The following is a 20,690-nucleotide window of genomic DNA, read 5'->3' on the forward strand; positions in this document are numbered from 1 at the left end:
TAAAATATAAAACAGATTTATTAACTACGGAAAGAGAGATTGTAAGTGATTATAAGTAGCAGGCATCAAGATCAAAGTTGGGTGCCTAAGAAATAAAAATAGAAACGCCATCTAAACTCTAACAAACTGAACAGGATCTAAAGCAGTCTTTCACCCTCATAGATGTTACAGGCAGCTCACAGTTCTCAATACACAGACTGAACTGCCTGTCAGCCTGGGACTAATCTCCCCAGTTCAAAGGCTTTGTCTTCCAGATGATCTTCCAGGTATTGAGATGGGGGAGGAGAGAGGCCAAGCGATGATGTCACTGTTCCTCTTTTATACTTTCTTGTAGCTGCTAGAAAGATCCTTGCTGTGAGGGTTAGGCTGCCCTCCTTGGGGAGGCGCTTTCTCTGTGGAGTCTCTGGGATAGTGGATTCTTCTTGATGGGCCATCGACGCCTGTCTGGCCAGTGATCGTTTCTCCTCTGTCCCTACTGAAAGGCAAGCTGTGTGCATCTCCCAGCCTCCCAATGAATTTCAGTAACACAGATAGCAACACTTCATAACGTCACATGCAATCATAGGCGCCGACTTCCCCACTTTCCCGTGGGTACTCGACCCCCCCCGCTGCCCCCGGCCCCGCCCCCACTCCACCCCCTTCCCCAAAGTCCCTACCCCAACTCCATCCCCTCCATGCCCCTATTCTAACTCCTTCCCCAAATTCCCGCCCCGGCCCTGCCTCTTCCCTGCCTCCTCCCGTGAGCGCGCCATGTTCCCGCTCCTCCCTCTCCCTCCTGGAGCGTGCTAACGCTGCCAAACAGCTGTTTGGTGGTGGCTGGGCGGGAAGTGCTGGGAGGTAGACGGGGGAGCGGGGACGCAGTGCGCTCAGGGGAGGAGGAGGAGGTGGGGCAGGGGGTGAGGGGAGCTTGGCTTCCAGTGGGTGCAGAGCACCCACTAATTTTTCCCCATGGGTGCTCCAGCCCCCGAGCACCCACGGAGTCAGCGCCTATGCATGCATTGATAGTACATACAATTCAACAGGATAATGAGGTTCAACAGATCAAAAGCTTTTAAAATACCTCACAAGGAATGCATTGTACAAAACATATCATAATCAGAGAACTGGAAGGGACCTTGAGAGGTCATCTAGTCCAGTCTCCTGCACTCATGGCAGGACTAATTATCTAGTCCATTCCTGACAGATGTTTGTCTAACCTGCTCTTAAAAATCTCCAATGATGGAGATCCCACAACCTCCCTAGGCAATTTATTCCAGTGCTTAACCACCCTGACAGTTAGGAAGTTTTCCCTAATGTCCAACCTAAACCGCCCTTGCTGCAGTTTAAGCCCATTGCTTCTTGTCCTAGCCTCAGAGGTTAAGAAAAACATTTTTTCTTCCTCCTCCTTGTAACAACCTTTTACATACTTGAAAACTGTTGTCATGTCTCCTCTCAGTCTTCTCTTCTCCAGACTAAACAAACCCAATTTTTTCAATCTTCCCTCATACGTCATGTTTTCTAGACCTTTAATCTAGAATTTTTGTTGCTCTTCTCTGGACTCTCTCCAATTTATCCACATCTTTCCTGAAATGTGGTGTCCAGAACTGGACACCATACTCCAGTTGAGGCCTAATCAGCACAGAGTAGAGCGGAAGAATTACTTCTTGTGTCTTTCTTACAACACTCCTGCTAATACAGCCCAGAATGATGTTCACTTTTTTTGCAACACTGTTACACTATTGACTTATATTTAGCTTGTGGTCCACTATGACCCCCACAGCCCTTTCCTCAGTTCTCCTTCCTAGGCCGTCATTTCCCATTTTGTGTGCAACCGATTGTTTCTTCCTAAGTGGAGTATTTTGCATTTGTCCTTATTGAATTTCATCCTATTTACTTCAGACCATTTCTCCAGTTTGTCCAGATCATTTTGAATTTTAATCCTATCCTCCAAAGCACTTGCAACCCCTCCCAGTTTGGTATCATCTGCAAACTTAATCTGTCATGATCATATGACAGTGGTGAAAGTGGGGGTTCCAGGGTGCTACTTTGAGGTACAGAGTGTCATACTTCTATAGGAGACCCATTACTGCCGATGATTCTGTCATTCTCCTCTTCACTCTGAACGCAGGGGGGCTGGAGGCTTGAAAGAACATGGTATGAAAGTGCTGTGGTTACGCAGAAAGGGAGGCATGTGTCTCTGGCTGTGGTCAGAGTAGGTGAAATTGAAAATGTTTCATGGTCAAAAATGTGTAGCGCAAAAGCGTGAAAGGGGCGGATTCACAGGCGACGGCATGGCTCCAGAAAGGGGAAAGACAGCCTGGTGAGCGCTACCCAGAGGACAGCTTACTGATTAGCTCTGATCTGGAATGGGGAAGGTGTTAGTCCAGAAGGGTAGGGCCTGCTTCTGAAGTGTAGCTGGGTCTGCCTCCAGGGGGTCGAGAGATCCTGCTGACACAAATAAGCCACCACTGAAATTCACTCCCAGTTCTCTCCAACCCTTGCAATGGATGCAGGTAAATCTCTCTTCCCCCATTTAGCTGTATCCGGCACTGGTTTTCTTGACTTCTGCTGCAGTGCCATTGTGCGTTGCTCTCACCGAACAGGGAGGTCTCAGCCCAGCACCCTGCCTGGAGATAGGAGTTCTGTGTCTTTCTGTGGAGCTCTAGGACCTTCCCTGCCCTACAGCACCATGCCACGTACACTGTATTCTTCTGGGCTGGCTCCAGCCGTCCTACACCACTCTCTGCAGCCAAGCACAGGACTGCTAAATATGGTTTTGTGTCCCCACACCTGCAAACTGCCCCTCATGCCAGCAGTGCCACTGAGGCCAATGTCTGTGTGGAGTTTATGGGACTGAGCCCTACACCATGGTGAGCAGAATTGTACTGGAGCATCTGCCCTGGGTTCAGCGTGGGGAGGGGAGGCAGAGAAGGCGCCCTGCCCGGTGGAGCAGAGGAGACAGGCTGGTTACTACCTCTGGGCGTGAGAGCAGCACCAGCTTTGTGGCAGTCCTTGGTGGTGGGTTCACGCAGACCCGCTCAGGCTCAGAGACTCTCGTTTAGGGGCCAAGCCAAGATGAAACCTTGGGACTTCTCAGCTGCAAACTCTGTGCTCGTCCCTTCTGCCCCCAGCTTGCTGGACAGAGCAGGTGGGGCCCGACTAGCATGAATGGGGTGACTGACTGAACCCCTCCTCAGGGGGAGCTCCTCACTGCGCGTACGGTGGTGTGGGCTGAGCTGGCTCCAGGCCACCTGGCTTTTCTCAGGGGGATGCCGAGCCTGAGCTGTTTTGAAACAAGATGACCCTCTGCACAGCCTGTTCCCCTAGGTCAAGTGCAGACCAGCTGTGTTTCCCGCTGGTACAGACTGCAGAGCAGTTGCCAGCAGCGGAGGGGGATTTCCTCAGGCAGCAGGTCCCAGCCAACACCCCCCACGCACCCGGCCCTGGGGTCCAATTGCTCTGCTGTCGGCACGCTGGCTCGGGCTGCTGAAACGCAGCTGGCTCTCTACCGTTCTCCCAGTGCAGCCGGGGCGGGTGGGAGCTAGAGAACGAGGGAGAAGCACCGGGAGGCGTAGCCGAAGCCAGCAAAGGCAGATTTGAGCGCTAAGGCGTGAAAGCAGCTTCCCCAGCCTGGTGGCTGTGTCACTGTCTGGGCAGCAGTGGGGAGTGCCAGCTCCTGGCTCTTACGAGAGGACACGGTGCCACCTCCATGGGAGAGGAGGCTCAGTGCCTCGCCAGGCAGGTACGGCGCTTCTGTTTACTAGTCGGGGAGCCTCCTCTCCCCTGCTTCAGCGTGACCCGGCTCAGTCCTACACCCCTTGGATCCGAGCAGGGTGGTGTCACCACACAATGGGGCACAGAGCAGTTTGTGCTTCCTAGTGGTGGGCAGGGGCTCTCCTGGGAATCCGTGGGGAGGGAGAGGGTCGGAAAGCCCCCACCCTCTGTGTTCTTGGACCCGCTGCTTGACTGGGAGGGTGACTCTCACTCCTGTTGTTTTGATACTTTCAGGAGGAATTTCCCAATTCTGTCCCCGCGAGAGCTCTGGGAAATCTCGGAGGAGTCTCCTCCCACTCACCACCCATTCTTTGTTCTTCCTTGAACGCTCTTCAGCCATGAGGTCTTGGACTGCGACCTCCCTCCATCACAGCTGAGGCCTGGATGGGGGCCACTCTGGATCCTGTTATTAATGCTCTTAGATCAGCCAGTGGGATCCTGGCCAGCTACTCCCTAACCCCAGAGACTTAAGCCATGGCTTTGCTATGACTATAGCCCAGTCAGACCTGGTTACAACATGGTTGTCTCCTGAGCCCATTACAGCACGGGTAAAGTGTGTAGTGAGAACGGGACCTGACTGGGTCCAGTCTTGGCTCTGGTCTAGCTCTAGTGCAGGTGAGCTCTGTCTCCGCAGCCTGCCGGCCTGGCCCCTGCCGGCCTGGGGAGGGAAAGAGGGGGACTTGAGAGGGAAGAATTTGCCAGTTAGACTCCCCGCATGTTGACGGTGAAAAAAGCCGCCTCCCACTCTTTGGGGCACACTAAGAATTGAGGATGCGAGTAGTCTAGCAGCTGCTGTTGTGGTTTGGAGAAGACAGGATGTGTTTGGGGATTTTCAGAAATCTTTGTGTGTTTGCGCGGACACCCAAGAACAGAACAAAGACATGATGCAGCTAGGCATTGCTTAGCGAGGAGCCGCAGCCAAAAGGACATGAGACAAGGAGTCAACCTCCTCTTCTGAACAGGCTGGCCCCTGCTAGCTTTTCCGATGTGGCAGGGGCTCGAAGCCAAGGGTACGGTGGGGTATGGGCCTCCTTCAGACACTCTCCTGACCCAGCTGCTGCTTCCCACATGCTAATATAATCAAGAGCAAAGCTCCTGGCAGGGCCATGGAGTGAGCCCAGGTTTCCCCAGGCCGGAAGAAGGAAGGGGAAGGGACAGGGGCCGTCTGCCTGGCTTCTGGTGCTGGGGGGAAGTTGGTGGGCCTGCACTGGTGTCAGAAAGGCAGCCAGCTCTGGTGTGTGTGTGTTGTGTACACTGTCCTGACTGCAGGCTCCCCCACTCAGCGCTCGGTTTCTGTATCTGGCTCCGTCCTGCATGGTGCTAGCAAGGCAGCTGCTAGACTCATTATAAAGGGAGGCAGTGGGGTGAATTCTGTAACGTTAACCAGCGCGGGAATTGCCCAGACCAGGTGTTGAGACTGTTCTATGCTGGCGGAGAGGCCCAGGGGAACAAGAGGGCATCGCTTTCCCAGCAGCAAGCCCTGAGCGCATTGCAGCGCAGGACTCCGCTCTCGCGCTGGGCAGAAGTGGAGGTAAAGGGGAAGGGTTTGCAGTTCTTAGACATGGGCACCTGTGACAGGATGAACAAGCTCCATCTAGGGACACTCAAACCGGTGTATAGAACCCAAACACCAGCCGGCTAAAGTGCCCATCTGAGTGACTGCCTCAGGCGGCCAGCCTGGAAACCGGGCCTGCAGGGAGAGACGGAGGCGAACAGTGAGCGATGGGTCTCTGGGTGGCCTTTGAAGAGCATCTATGTCCTCATAGAACCTAGCCCTGTGTCTACTGGGGGGAGACCCCAATGACTCCAAAGGACTTTAGATCAGGCCCCTGATGCCCCAGATTAACTTTGGGGCAGCCTTTTTTTTCTCTCTCTTGGGCTGACTGGTGCAAGCTGCTTGGTTCTCGTGCTGTCTTAGTTACCCTGCGACCTGCTGTATCTAGCTCGGTATCTGGGAGGTGAACTTGTGGGGAAATGAACGGTCCCTTTCCCTCAAACTATCCCTCGTCCCCCCACAGTCCCGTCCCAGTAAAGTGATGAGCGAAGGGCTGAGAAACTGAGAGAGTGGTGCCGATACGGGAGGGTCTCCCCGCGGGGGTGATGGGAGCTTGTCACTTGGGCCATCTGTGAGCTGGGCAAACCAGTGAGAAATACCCCTGAGGCACAGCGCCGCGTGGGGCCTTGCGGGGTGGATTCAGTGACCAACCGGGTCTTTTCCCCTCTGGCTTCTGCGATTTGCTCCCCCCTCCGTTTGTCTCAAGCTGTTTAGATATTCTTAGCTGAGCTCCGAGCTAGATCTTCTAGCTCCCATCATGAGTGGGCACCGCGGTGTGATATGCTGCAGCTAGATGCCTCCCTCCACGTTAATGGAAATGGACAATCTGAAAACAGCCGATGTGTCCGGGGCTCTTAATTGTTTTTTAAATGGCAGCTAGTAAGAGCCACGTGGAATTGCATCATGCTCCTTGGGGATTTCAATTCTTGATTTATTTTATGAGAAAAATGAAGCCCCGGAGAAGGAAGATCACATTTGTCAGAGTGTCCCTGGCCAAGTTCCTGCCCCTTTTCATGCCCACCATGAATGCAAAACCATCTTACAAGTTAAAACACAACCTGCATCTGGCAACTAATAGGTCTGAAGGGGCTGGCACCGGTTAAATCACTGGCTTTCAAATCCTGGCAGGTAGGTCCCAGGGTGACCAGGAGTTTAGTACTGCCAACCCCTGGCAATGGAGATGGAGAAGATCCATGCTGTCTATAGATAGGACCGTTCATGTCTATAGTTATCTCCATCTCAATAGAGATCCTCAGCATGTAAAGCAGCAGAGAGGGACATACTGACCTAGAACTGAAAGACAAGAGGGTGAAGTACCCAAGTCCCAGATACTTTCTCTCCTGTCCACCATGACTGAGTTGGACCCGGTCGTGTCATTGTGTTAATCAGTAAGATGATCAGATGTTAGAGACAACAGGACTTATTAGGTCATCCTGTCCATATGCCAAGCACTGGGCCTTCTACCTTTTGACTCGAGTCTGTCGCACACCCTAGTGCATCTTGGTGTTGTGAGTCCTGCTGGTTGTACGCTCATGTGAAATACATTATAGCTAAACCTGTATTTAAATTTCTACGTCTGTTGGAAACTTTTTTTAATGTCAATAACTTATTTAAAATGGAATGGGGTACAGATTGTCTTCAGGGGCTGGGGTGTGGAATGGATATGATCCAAAAAGGAAACTTCCAGCACAGAGAAGATCTACCTAGGTGCCCTTTAGAATGAAACTGATTGTCCCATTTAGAGATTATGCTAAATTGGTGTCAGGACTGGATCTGAAACTCTTCTCTGCTTTCTCTTTCAGCTGCCCCTCGGTTTGCAGAACGCCTGCAGGATGTGTCTGTGGAGATGGGGAAGAGCATCAGTCTGGCATGTCGCGTTGAGGGACATCCTCCTCCACTGATTTCGTGGTCCAGACAGGACGGCAAAGCTGTCACTGCCCAGCCTGGTCTGCTCAGCAATTCCAGCCTTCTGGAGTCTGGTGAACTCTTTATGGAAAGTAAGAGAACCGGGACCATTTGTACACACATGTACAGGTGTATGCCTAGGCACGAGCACTTAGTGCACATCTGGGTGCGTGCACATGTGTTGCATGCACATCTGGATGTGTGTACACACTGCACACATGACTGGGTGTGCGGAGTATTTCTGTGTATTATCTGCCAAAAGATGTGTGTACTCTTCTCTTTGTGCAGTGTTGCAGGTGTGTTGTCACCTTGTGTATACACATAAGCGTTTTGGGAGGGAATTGGACTTATGCCCTTGCTTTGTTGTATGAAGAAGTTGATGGGTTTGGCATATTCCTTGTGTTTGCATCCTTTGGTAACTGCACTCCGAGGTGTGTATGCTTTCACAACTGGCTTTGCACGGGCTTGTTGCCTCTTACTTTTGCTAACCAGTGGCCCTGCTTCTCCACTGCCTTGCACATTGTTTGCAAAGGGAGTGTGAGGCGCTACCGTTCTGACGTGGTAGCATGGTACACCCTGTCCCAGGGCTAACGTCTCCACCCTTTGGCCCACCACAAGCAGGCTGGATGCTTTCCAGGTTTATAAGCATCCGTGTGTTATTTATTAGGTCCCCTCCACCAATTCATCAGTACAGCCTCGTGCGGCGACATACGAGTGGACATGAACTTGATCATCCTCATTTGCTCATCAGCCTCCTGCCTAATTAAGCCATTGGGCACCGATCTCCCAGTGAAATCCACTCTTGAGGGGAGGAATAGCTAATACCCTCGTGACTAGAGTGCTGGGTCAGACCTCCAGCACGCTGTCACACGCCCACTTCCCACTCACCTTGGACAGGTGTATGTGACAATGCTAGGCAGTGCGGGATTGTTTTTGAGGCGGCCCCACGGTTTGCTGGTGTGGGCTCTTCCCCCTACCAGAGCTCAGAGACCTGGCTGAGCCCCTCTGTATTGCCTTGCTCAGACCTTTCCTCTCCCTCTGCCCCAGGTGTGTCACTGGATGACCAAGCCGTCTATGTCTGCGAAGCACAGAATGTATTTGGGAAGATCCAGGCTGAGGCCAAGCTCACAGTCACCGGACATGGTTTACAGTCTTTCTTTTTGACATGTTTGTTATTAGCCTCGTGCCATTGCTAAAGCAAATGAAAGCCTGGGGCGCAGACGCTGACTGTCCCTATGTCTGTGTCTGTAATGATGATAACAAGAACAGGAATACTTGTGGCACCTTAGAGACTAACAAATTTGTTTGAGCATAAGCTTTCGTGGGCTACAGCCCACTTCATCGGATGCATAGAATGGAACATATAGTGAGGATAGATAGATAGATGTGTGTATGTGTATATATATATATATACATACAGAAAACATGAAAAGGTGGGAGTTCCCCTACCAACTCTAAGAGGCTAATTAATTAAGATGAGCTATTAACAGCAGGAGAAAAAAACTTTTGTAGTGATAATCAAGATGACTCATTTCAGACAGTTGACAAGAGGTGTGAGGATACTTAACATGTGGAAATAGATTCAATTTGTGTAATGACCCAGCCACTCCCGGTCTCTATTCAAGCCCAAGTTAATGTAGCCCACGAAAGCTTATGCTCAAATAAATGTGTTAGTCTCTAAGGTGCCACAAGTACTCCTGTTCTTTTTGCGGATACAGACTAACACGGCTGCTCCTCTGAAACCTGTAATGATGGGGCTGACTCTTGTTCCACACCGGTCGCTCCTTTGGAATATGCAGCTTGGGAATTCCAGTGCCCACTGCCTGGGGCTAAATGTAATGCCCTTTGATGTTTAGGTTCATGATACTGTATCTAGAGATGAACCTTTACCCAAATCACGCAGCCAGCCCCCCTGCACTCTTGGGCAAGGTGGATAGGTTTAGGCTGAACCAAATTCCCAGATCTGATCTTTGGGGGGAAATGAGATCCAGAGAGACATACTGATAGAGACATCCAGATAGAGACGTTGTGGCTCTGGTCCATTTCTAGCGGTAATGTGTTGCAAAGAGCTCCCTCTGCATACGTGGATGTCATCAGCAGGGATTGAACTGCGACCTTCACAGCACCACGAATACAGGGCTCTGCCACTTGAGCTAAAGGAGTAACTCCTTTTGCTGTAAATAACTGGGCTGTTAGTCACTCGGGCCAGTCACTAGACGGGGACATGATCACACATGAAGCCAGTGTATTTGTACCCGCGTAGTAGTATTAGATCTGATAGACTGTAGGATGCAGCCGCTAGCGGTGCAACCATTCACAATTGAGATGTCCGTAGAATAGCTTAGGGGATGACCCAACGGGTTTATACACACGCAGATCCAAAGTTCCCCCCAGCAGAGGGCAGTGAGGAACCTGCATGAGGACAGAATAGATGCACTAACCTATGGCCAAACCCTGGTGTGAGTCCCAGCCCCTGCAGCTGTTCTGGCATGTCGATCCAGCCAGCACGGTGACCCTCGTGCAGTGGTGTGACCAAGAACTGTTTTGCTTTCAGAGGCTGGACAAGGCTCAGATTAATGATGTTTCATCCTGGCGGCTAATTTATAAAACACACCAAGAAGCAGAACTGTTGTCCTGGCTTCTTAAAGCCAGCTTGTCCCCACTTAATGTCGCCTTTTCCTTCTCCAGTTGCCCCAGCGATAGCTGTCAGGGCCCCTGTGATCCGTGCCCATGAGGGTCAGCCCGTCTCACTGCCATGCATAATCCTGGCTGGGAAGCCTCTTCCAGACCGACGATGGCTAAAGGACGGGCAGCCGGTGAGGTCTTGGTCCTCTGTCTGTTTAATTTGCTGCCCTGGGGGGCAAGGGGGCGGAGAGTGGTGAGTCATGCACAGGTCAGCAGAGTCCTTGCGCTGCTGGAGCCCGGGAGATAAATCTGATTGTTATTGATAGCAGCACGGCATTTGTTGTGCTGCGTCATGTCATTGTGATGGTGTTAGTCAGCGGGATGATGGTACAATCAAAGTAAGAGACAGAAAAGGCTTCGGAGAATAGCCCGGACAGCCCCCAGATGTTACCACTCGGACCCCTTCCCTTGGGAGACCATCATACAGATCTCGCTGTCAGGAAGCTTTGCCCTGATATTCAACCTAAATTTTTCTCTTTCTTAATTTCCCCCTTTACTACGAGTTATGTCCCTCCAGGTTGCACTAAATAACTCCTCTTCCTCCACAGTTACCCCCTTCAGAGACTGGGGGGCTGTTGTAATATCTCCCCTGTGTCATCACGGAGCCAGTCTCCACCTACGGAGCCCCCGGTGATAGTCTCTCTTCTCTGAGCTCCTCCAGGGGCCAGATCCTTGGTGGTGCAAACTGCCATAGCTCTATTGAAGTCAATGGAGCGATGCCAGTTTATACTAGCTGGGGATCTGACCTTAGACATTTTCCAAAGGCAGAGGGACAAGCATGTGATGCTCGTTGAACTGACCATCAATCCTGACTCATGGTTTCTCTCCGTTCCCAGGTCACGCTGGGCAGCCGCCATTCCATACGCACAGATGGAAGTTTCCATATAGACCAGGCCTTCCAGGAGGATGCTGGGAAATACACCTGCGTGGTCACTAACGCCATTGGCTCTCGCAGGCAGAACGTGACTCTTGCCATCCATGGTGAGCGGTTTAGATCCGGGCTTTGCACGTTGCTCGTCTGCTTGCTGGCTTTGCACACTGTCGTGTTACAGTGCGAGGAGGCAGCTGCCGCGGTGGGTGTTGAGTGCGCACCTCCTCTGCCAGCTTCCTACAAAGCACCTACGAAACCACGGTGCCTTTTGGAAGAGACACGGCTCTTGCCACGGAGCGAAAGCAGCAACGATGCTATCTCCAGGCCAGAAAAACGTGCGCTGTTGGAGCCGGTTTCCTTAGCAAGCGTCAGTCCCCAGGGCAGCATGTTGTTGACAAAAGAATTTAGGAAAATTCTTATTATCTGGCAGCTCTGGGACATCTGACTGGCCTGCACAAGTGCAATTTGATTCTGGACAAGTAGACTTCAGCTGCGTACTAAAACTCCTGGGGGTGCTGACTGAAAGGCACAGACATGGGGGGACACATGGTGGGGGCTTCTGAGATGGGTGGAGCTGCCTAGGGGGCAGTGACTTTAAGGCTGGAATTCTCAGAAGGGCCTAGCACTCCCAATTGGGGCTAGATTTTTTTCAAAAGGGCTCATCTCCCATTTGGTCACGTCTGGCCAGGAGAGCTGAGCTGTTTTCAGAAGCTGGCCCTCAACTAAATCGCCAGCTTTTCCGAAGGGCTTGGCAGGGCCTTTTCAAAAGGACCTGGGCTCCCTTGAAAACCAGGCCATTGGGGTCGCCGAGCACGCTTGCAGATCTGGCCCTTAATTAGATGGCTGAGTGGGAGCTGAGATCTCTTGCAGCTGTGGGTGCCGAGCACTTGGAAATCAAGCCCTGAGCGCTGGCCCTGCCTCGCTGTTCTCAGTAGTAAGCAGTAAGGAGGACGCTTCTCTCGCTTACAGTTCCGCCCAGCATTCAGCCTGGTCCTGCCCTCTATAGCACCAACGAGGGAGTGGCGGTCACCCTGCCGTGTAATGCCAGTGGAGTTCCCTTCCCCACTGTTACCTGGACAAAGGTAGGGTGGAGGCTCTAATGCTTGGTCAGGGTGGGAGGGGGGGGCAGAAAGATGACTCTTTCTTGGCAGTATATTGGCAAAGGCTGGCTGCTGCAGGGGTGTGTTCGAACACATGTCACCAGCTCACTGCCCGGGGCAGACCGGGACTGGCCCGTGTCAGGTTGTGGTGAACCCTGAGGTCCCCACTGAGTGCTGAGTTGTGGCTAACACAGAGCCGTTTCCCAGTGCAGACAGGGCCAGAGAGATTGGCCTTAAGGCTGCCCCGTGTATCCGGAGTGGGGAGAGTGCTTAGATCCCAGAGCATCCAGGAGTTGTGGAGATGGATGCTCCTGAGGGAATCCAGCGGGAGAAGGGTTAAAAGCACCAGCCGAGCACCTCTCGCCCATGTTTCCCCCCCCACACTCAGTTAATTCCGGAGCCCCTGCTGTTTGTTCTTTTCCTTTAAAGGAACTGGAGCCCCTTTCCTCCCGGAGCCCCCACTACCACATCCCCAGCGACGGGAGCCTCCTGATCCCCCTGCCCTCTGCTGGAGATTCGGGTGTCTACGTCTGCACGGCCACCAACCTGGGGGGCTCCGCCAGCCGGGAAATCCAGCTCTCTGTCAACAGTGAGTCCGCTTGTCCGCTTGCTTGGGGAAGACCCAGCCAAGGACACGGCCTGTTAAAATGGCCCCCTCTACCAGCGAGCCTTGGGCTGACAGCAGAAGGGAGCTCAGCACCCTCCAGGTGCATTAATAGGAGCCTCGGGACTCGCCGAGCCTGTTCCCGGCTCTCTCGCCCTTCCCAAGCCCTCTCCGCCCCGATAGAAAGACAGACGCTCCCCTCTTCCAGTGAACATTTCCTTCCCTTCCCTGTTTGCGACTGAGCCTCCAGCTCTCTCGTCAATAAGCCCTGCCTAGCCCATGGGAGCGTCAGTGCTGCCCAGAGCTCGTACTGCCCCGTGCAGGGGGGTTCTAGGGAACGTGCAGAGGCAGCGTGGTGCAGTGGCTAGGGCACTGCTCTAGGAAGCGGAAGACCTGGATTGTATTCCCAGCTCTGCAGCTGACTTGTCTGTATGGCCTTGGGCAAGTCGCTTCACTTCTCTGTGCCTCCTTCTCCCCACTCCGCCCTTTGCCTGCGAGCGTCAGCTGTTTGGGGCAGGGGTTGCCTCTGATTGCTAGTACCCTGGGGCACTGGTCTTGGGTAGGGCAGTAATACAGCGGGCATTTGTCCCAAGCGGCTATGGATGTGCATAGTGCAGGACTGCAGTGAAGCAGCCCCATGGAAGCCCATCTCCCGGCACCTTTCCCGGGCGCTAAATTCACTGAGTCGGGAAAGGCCTTTAAAACCCGAGAGCTCTTCAGCCCGGACGCCGGCCTCACTTTCCTCTCTTTGTCCCGCCGACCTAGCTAAGCCCAGGATTAGCAGGAACAGCTCACGTGAGTCAACCGGGCCAATAAGAATCTTCGCCGTGGTTGGGCAGGAAACGACGCTGCCCTGTGAAGTTCAGGGATCACCCTCCCCACTGGTCGTATGGACCCAGGAAACCCGGCCACTGCCTCTCACCACAGCAAGGTAAGGAACTGGCTAGAAGGCGTAAAGCTGGGAGAGCCCAATGGGCTCATTGTTAGGAGTTCTCCGAGCTTTATTTATTTCCTTCTTCAGCTCTTGGGACTCTTCGTACACAGAATAGATTTGCAGCTACGGGCCAAACTAACCCCTGCTGTTGTTTCACCAGCTTCAGCGGAGTTATGGTGGGAGACTGCAGTAGAACGGCCCCTTTCTGCAAGTCTGTCGAATGCATGTGACGCCCGCTCGGCCCCGGAAACGATCTGATGTGGCTGAGCAGTCTGACGTGTTTCATGGGAAGGGGACGTTGTCTAGTGGTTAGAGCTGGGGAAGTGGAAGGCAGGAGATCCAGGTTCCATTCCTTGCTTTTACTGTTGGCTCAGCCTGCGGCCTTGGCACATTGCCTCAGTTTCCCTGCCTGGAACAGGGGGGCAGGGGTCCTCTGGTGCACAAAGATGTGCAGTTGGCATTGTTTAATTCATAGTAATGGAGCGTTTGACATCCGCGGGAGATGGTGAAAGCCTTGCACGTACTGTGGTTTAAGTCCCATAACTCCCCAGCCAACGCCATGATCCCTGGTACCATTCATGGTAGTGCTCAGGGACTGGGTCCAGTGGCTGGTCCCAGCCGATGGAGCAGGGACCCAGAGCTGGCGTGTCTCCCCAGCTCAATGTCGTTGCAGCAGGAATGCTTTCCTTGCTGGTTGCTGGGAGTGGCAATTAGTCTGTGCCTGGCTGGAGAAATCTGTGACCCCACAGATTCAGACGCCTCAGGATGATATCAGCCGTTGGCACAGCCCCGAAAGGAACCAGAGCGAGTTCTTGGATTCATCCCTAGCAGCCCTTTCTCTGAACATCTGTCTGGATGGAACATCTGCTTTCAACCCGTGTTAAGCTGAAGTGCACACGCCCCTGGAAATGTATGGGGCTTAAGTTGCACATTGGCTTGTGGTGGGGGAGAGGGCTGCTTTTCGTGCCCTGCTCTCCCGTCCCCGTCCTTCAGCACATCTGGCTTTTTGTGCATTCTTGGCTGGTGTGGTCATGGTTACTTCTTAAGGTAGCGCAGCAAGGGAGTGATGTTAGCAAAGCAAAAAAAAAGCCAAGCAAGTTTTTGGAATAAGGCCAGACCCGGAAAGGTTGAGTGATGTGATCTGAATGTGCTTAACTCCACCTCGGCTAAAGAGGGGATCGGTGCCAAGTGCCTGTTGAAATGTATTTGATTGAGGGTCACTGGTGAACTCGAGACAGATCTACTGCACAGCTAATCCCTGCGAAATGTGTTTTATGGCTCTGAGCTGGGATTTAATTGATATACAATCATCCTCTGGCCAAATGGCAGTGAAAAGCCTCCTTCACACACGCCATGTGTCACTCCAGCTCCTGCTCGTTCAGTGGTGGGCTCTGTACAAAACGCAGAGGAGGAGGTGTTCTCTGAAGACAAAAGACACCGACTCCAAAGGCACTGGGTTACCTGCAAAGTACTTCAATCTTAGGGCCCAATCGGGGGAGCTGAGCACCAGACCGGAGCTCCCCCTGGCTCCCATGAGAGGTTGAGGGTGCTCAGCACACGAGAGGATTGTTATTGCCCAAGCTAATGCATCCCCTGCTCACGTGAAGAGCCTTTGCTTGTGCATGGATCTGGCCCTAAGCCTTGGTAGCCTCTGAAAGCAAACCCAGTGAATGCTTCAGAGGAGGGGGCTCCCCGTGCTAGCAAAAGTGCAAGGGCTGCGCTGTCCTGGTACCGGGATCTCGCATGGAACATACAAGAGAGTCCTGACCTGGGCATGGCCCTTGCTTTAAACCTTGAATAACTGATGCTCTTGTGCCATCCATGAGCCCTGCGTGTCTGCTGCGCTGGAGATTGCCCGGGGTCTGGTTCTGCGAGTACAAGGTGAGCTGAGGCACTAAAACGACAGGATGGAAATATCTGGGCCTTAAAGTGAAAAATAGACAACTTTTGTTTTCCTCCCAGCAACAGCTTGGGGCCCAATTCAGGTCTGATCTAAGTGGGCTCAGCTCCATTGAAATCAGCGGAGTATAATCCTGGCTCCAGTGTGGAGCAGGGCCTTTCATTTAAGGGGAAAAAAATCTGATTGAGGCTGGCTAGCTACAGGGAATCCTGGAGGATGGGGAGGCCCCAGCAACAGCCTGGGGATCAAAGGAGAAGTCACAGAGTGATGTGCAGAGAGGAGAGAAGGCTGCAGAGTAACTGGCCACCCACAGTCTCCTCGATTTATCGGAGGTGCTTTTAGAAACCTCCATGAGCCCCTCGTGATCTTCAGTGTATTTATCCTCTCGGCACTCCTGTGCTACTATCCCCATTGGGCAGGGGGGAAACTGAGGCCCAGAGCGGGGAAGTGCCTTGCCAGAGGTCACCCAGGGAATCTGGCAGAACAGGGATTTGAACCCTAGTGCCCTAACCACTGGACCATCCTTCCTCTCCTGACTCCGTCCAGTGGCTGTCTCCGATGAGCGGTATAGCTGTTCAGTCCCCTATGGTAAACTAGTGGTGGGTCCTGGACCAAACCCTTGCATTCCAAACCCTCCCCTGCACTCCCCAACTTCTCCAGTGTCTGACCTGGATCCCGATCCCACGGTCGCAGGCCAAACCAAAGTCCTGACTCCGAACGTCATTGGGCCCATTGCTACAGACATGCAGCTGATTCCTTTTATGAACGGACATTTATCATTGCGTTTGTGTTGGGGAATCTTCGCGTCGGCCGGTGCCTTCCTCCAGGGGTAGGAGCGATGTCTGTGCGCGTGGGAGGGGATGCTGAAGTGTGGGTTAGTGTCAGAGCGAGAGACCCTGCATATGAGAAAAAAATCCAATGATGTGGACTTCAATGAGGAAACTTCCTACCAAACTCTCCTCTCGCCAGCTTGTGGTCTTGGGAGCTGTCAGCTTGACTGGTTATTCCGGGGCTGGAATAGTCACGTACCACTCACCCTGAAATGTTTCCCTGGTGGTCAGGCATCTGGAGGACTGCCACCACCACACATATTTCATTCTGAGTCCTGCATGAGTGGGTGGGCTGACCTCCCATCTCTCTCTCCCACCTCTCCCTGGCTCAAAACACTGGGTAGTATCTTGAGTCTTGGGAAGTGATCTTCCCAGGAAGGAATTCCTTGGAGTTATATTGGTGATGACTTACAGCACTTGGCCTGACCATGGTAACGTACTGAAGTAGGAGGTAAATTGCTTTTCTTTTCACTGCTCCATAGCAAACACTAATAGTTCATTGTTTTTCACCTTCCATTGTTTTTTTTCCCCATTAAGTTAATATTAATGTACTAAATTCATCCCCAACTGTATTTCCATTTACTTCAATGGAGCAATGTCCGGGATGAATTTGGTGCAAGAGCTTACACAGTGTGTCAGCTGACATTGAAATGCAGCCGCCTCTGGAGTGGAAAGTGGCAGCTGTTTCACAGTGCACAACAACGCCATGCAGCAATTGGGCTTTACATCATTTTTCTCATATGCAGAGTGCTTTGCAAAACTTGGAGTTAAGTGCAGCAGATGTGTAGGGAGAGCAGCAGTTCGGGGCCCAGTAATAGCTTTTATCTGTGGCAGGATGTGGGTTTAGAGGCAATTTCTGTTAATGCGGGTTAACTTTGGAGGGCCAAATTCATCCTTCAGTGAAGTCAATGAAGCTGACTCGGGTCACACCAAGGAGCCAAGATTTTCTACCGGAAGAGCCTATCTAGAGAGAGATTGGAACTTGCTGTCCAGCATGAGTCACTTTCCTAGGTTCAAACTGACCAAGCAAATCACGTTTAACCCTCAGAAGTAGGAACCTCTGTTAAAACTGTCTTCGCGTCCTTACTGGATGAGGGCTCCTTAAACGTCGAATCGTTGGTCCGTGGTCCTGGGGTTAATAACAGGGAACGTGACGCCCTGCCTTATAGTTTGTTAAAATTTCCCTTGATCTTTATCCCCCACCTAAACAGCCACCATTGCTGCGTGGAAGGGACCTTGATTTAACATCTCCCAGCGGAGTTTTTCCCCTCTTCATTCTTGCCTGTCTAAGTTCCTTTGTCTGCTTCCAGTCCCGTCCCGTCCCCTGCCCCCCCGTGACCCTTTCCCCTTGGCAATGCTTGCTGCCTGGGGACAGCCGCCTCTCCTCGCTCGCTGGGTTGATGGACGGGAGCACACAGCAGGGAGTCTGCGGACGTGGGCTGTGGTGATGTCACGTCTGCAGGATCCCCGACAAAAGCAGGGTCGCAGCTGGAGGGGAGCGTGTGGTCAGCTCCACTGCAGTAGCCCCCCTCAGGAATGACCGCCACGGCCACGGGCAGCTCTTTGTGAACTGTCTCCTTCTTCTACCTCGGCTTGAGCTCTCCTCCTTCGTCTGGAGGAGCTGAGCAAAGGGCCTTCGAGCCATGCATGGAAGCGTCTCATCCCCGGAGAATGTTCCCCAGTCTTTGGTCATTTGGTGCATTGTGTATCTGGACTGTGGTGTCTGTCTGGCTGTGGCAGGTTCAAGGACTCGGCCTGCACTCCTCTCTTGTGTCCCCTGCATAAGGATTCAGGGTAACTACAGCTGAGTGATGGTGGCAGGCTCGGATCAGGCTATCGCTGGGTTAGAGTGTGACTCTGGGGCAGAAGGAGCTAGGGGTGGGGCAGAGGAGAATCCTGCAGGGATGCCGTAGGAAGAGCCACGTTTGGAGGGCAAGGTTAGGCTGAGGGTGGTGATTTGGGGTTGGCCCCAGGCCGGGGGGTATATATGGCCTCTGGAGGTGGGCTGTCTTCAGCGTGGGGAGGAACTGTACATAGAGGGCTCCTCTGCTTCTCCCGGACAACTGACTCATGCGTGCGATTCCCTGTCATTATACAGGCATCTCCCGTTGATGTACAACGTCTGGCTGCTAAGAGAGCTTTAAGGAGACCCAGGCAGAGAAGGGGCCATGTGCTGTTCTCTCCGCTCTTGAGGGTTTTCCTTTAGGGTATCACCCTGGTTGGTCTGTTCTCTTCTGATCTAGGTACAGCATCCTCCCTTCAGGCTCCCTCCGATTGGCTGAGCCCAGGGTGACTGACAACGGCCTTTATACCTGCACGGCAGTGAACCCAGCTGGGAACTCCTCGCTGAGCTACCGCCTGGAAGTCCAAGGTACCTGTTCCAGCAGAGCTCTGTCTGGCATGTCCCTGGGGCGGATAAGCTGCCAGTGGAGCGCTGAGGTCATTAAGTGTGTATGCGGCGGTGGGGGGATTGCATTGGAACAGCGAGGTCACGTCCTACGTACCCCTGGCCTGCTGTGCTCTAGGGCCTGGAAATGCCCAGCAAGAGCCCTTTGCAGGGTGATGATGTTCCACTACAGGCAGCGCTTGGATCTGTCGATTTCCTCTCCCAGCTTACAAGGGAGGTGGTGCGGTGCCCATCGCCATAGCATTTGGGCATTAAGGGGAATAGGCAGCAATGTTCTGGGATGAAAGGAGGGGACTCGGTTTATGCTGGGCCAGTGATTTGGGGTCTGGGGGAGCCTCCTAGGGCGGCTTCTCTTGCTATCTATTTCACATCCCAGGAAGCGTCACTGGCACCCAGTCACTAGGTTGCCCCTTGTTATGCCCCAGGCTGGATCCTCTGCATTAGTTTGATGTGTTTGCTGTTGGGTCTTTCCCATCTGGGTATTTAGTGACCACAGCATTGCTCACACTGAATACAGGGGCCTGAGCATCCAGGTCCCCTCTGCTCAAAGAATAACATCCCTGGTCTCTAGGACTCTTGGTTGGAACAAGGAGTGAAAAAGGCTGAGCTGGGAAATCGATGGTTTCCTGGGAAGGTTTGGGTGGCAACGCTTCAGGGCCAGCTAGAACAGGCTGGGCGTGGCTTGTTGAAAGCTGTTCAGAAGCTTGTGTCCGGATGTGAGGTGCACTGGCAGCAGCACGGGGCATGTCCCAGCCACACTGCCTGCCCCGGCTGCGTCACTTGAAATTGGTCATAAGGTCGCGTGTTCAGAGAGGTTCCAGGACGTGACCAACTAATTTCCCAGTGTAAACGGACCCCAGTATCCTAAGAGGGAAACCCATCCGGGGCCAGAGCCAACACCCATTGAGACCAGCAGCAGCCTTTCCTTGTGTTGTGCTTAGCACTGGATCACTGCCCAAATCACTACTGTGTGTCAGTACATCCTCGATCCAGCAGACGGGATGTAGACTCCTGACTAGACCAGCATGGTATTGAACTTTCTACCCAGCGGGGCTACGTGAGGCTCGGACGGGACCCTGTATACAGACAGCTGCTCACACAATTATCCTGCTGCTGGCCCGGAAGCATTGCAGGCTTTTAACCTAAAGGGATGACCGTGCTACTGAGTTAGAAATGCAGGAGATGCTAAAGTCATTAAGGAGCCGACATCTGCTGTTCCAGCACTGTCCTGGCTGGGTTTACGTGTTCATTTCAACGTGGTCATCAGATTTCTTTCTCTTCCCTTGGCCTGATCAGAGTCCAGAAACAGGGCTCCCCCCAACAGTGCCCATGGTTTGAACCTACCTCACCTACATGGGGCTGATGGATAGCTCTCCTGCTCTGCCAGACAAGGTGGGAATTGGCACCACATGCCCTGTGAAGGCGTGAAGCCCTCCTGTAGTTTGATGGAGGGTCCCCTTGTCCGCTTGCGCTGGGAGAGCAGTCCAAGATGCTGCAAGCAGAGGAGGCGACGCTCTGACTTGGGTTTCTACGGACTGTTCATCCGTTTCAGTGAGGGGCTGGTTAGAGCCGGGTTTAATGCAGGCGAGGTGCCCTGTGTTACTGTCTGCTTTAAAAATAGCTCGAGGCTGAATGGTTTATGAATGTGGGTAAACACTCTGCATGTTCAGCCAAACAGCGGCACGTCTCAACTAGGGACAGGTGATCCGCACTGCTGCAGCGGCATGGACCGGGCCGAGCCGATGGCGTGGCTGTGTTTGTAAAGGAGAGGTGGTTCCGATGGGCAGATGCAACGCTAGACATGGTCTGTGGCCGCTGGGCAGCAGGGATCTAGTGCAGGAGGATGCACTGCTCTGAGCGGGTTCTAGGAATAATTTCCCACCATCTCCAAGAGCTTTGTGAACATGGACGGATGGAGCCCTGCAATCCCATTGTGAAGTGGGTCCCTGGAAACCCCACATTTTACAAAGGGGGAAACTGAGGCATGCAACAGTTAACAGCTCTTGCCCAAAGTCCCACAGCGAGACTAGAACCCTGGTCGGCTGGTTCTCCCTCTCACTAGTAAACCATACTTTACCCCTGGAATAACTGTTTTGTTGGCTGTTGTCTCTCACAAAGTGGTGAGGCCGCCTGAGTCCATGTCCAT

General features: G+C 52.9%; 1 protein-coding gene across 1 annotated transcript in view; it reads left to right on the forward strand.

Annotated features, from left to right (window-relative positions):
* Positions 1–20,690, forward strand: part of HMCN2 (hemicentin 2) — a 114,987-nt gene that overhangs the window by 25,304 nt on the left and 68,993 nt on the right. Inside the window, exons 16-23 of the mRNA XM_029912711.1 lie at positions 7,111–7,305; positions 8,261–8,356; positions 9,902–10,029; positions 10,735–10,879; positions 11,739–11,851; positions 12,299–12,458; positions 13,239–13,404; positions 18,381–18,508. Of these exons, the coding sequence (XP_029768571.1) occupies positions 7,111–7,305; positions 8,261–8,356; positions 9,902–10,029; positions 10,735–10,879; positions 11,739–11,851; positions 12,299–12,458; positions 13,239–13,404; positions 18,381–18,508 (1,131 nt within the window). The remainder of the gene's footprint in view (positions 1–7,110; positions 7,306–8,260; positions 8,357–9,901; positions 10,030–10,734; positions 10,880–11,738; positions 11,852–12,298; positions 12,459–13,238; positions 13,405–18,380; positions 18,509–20,690) is intronic.

The sequence above is a fragment of the Terrapene carolina genome, unplaced genomic scaffold (genome assembly GCF_002925995.2).
Source record: "Terrapene carolina triunguis isolate 2854851 unplaced genomic scaffold, T_m_triunguis-2.0 Scaffold238, whole genome shotgun sequence".
Taxonomy (NCBI): domain Eukaryota; kingdom Metazoa; phylum Chordata; order Testudines; family Emydidae; genus Terrapene; species Terrapene triunguis.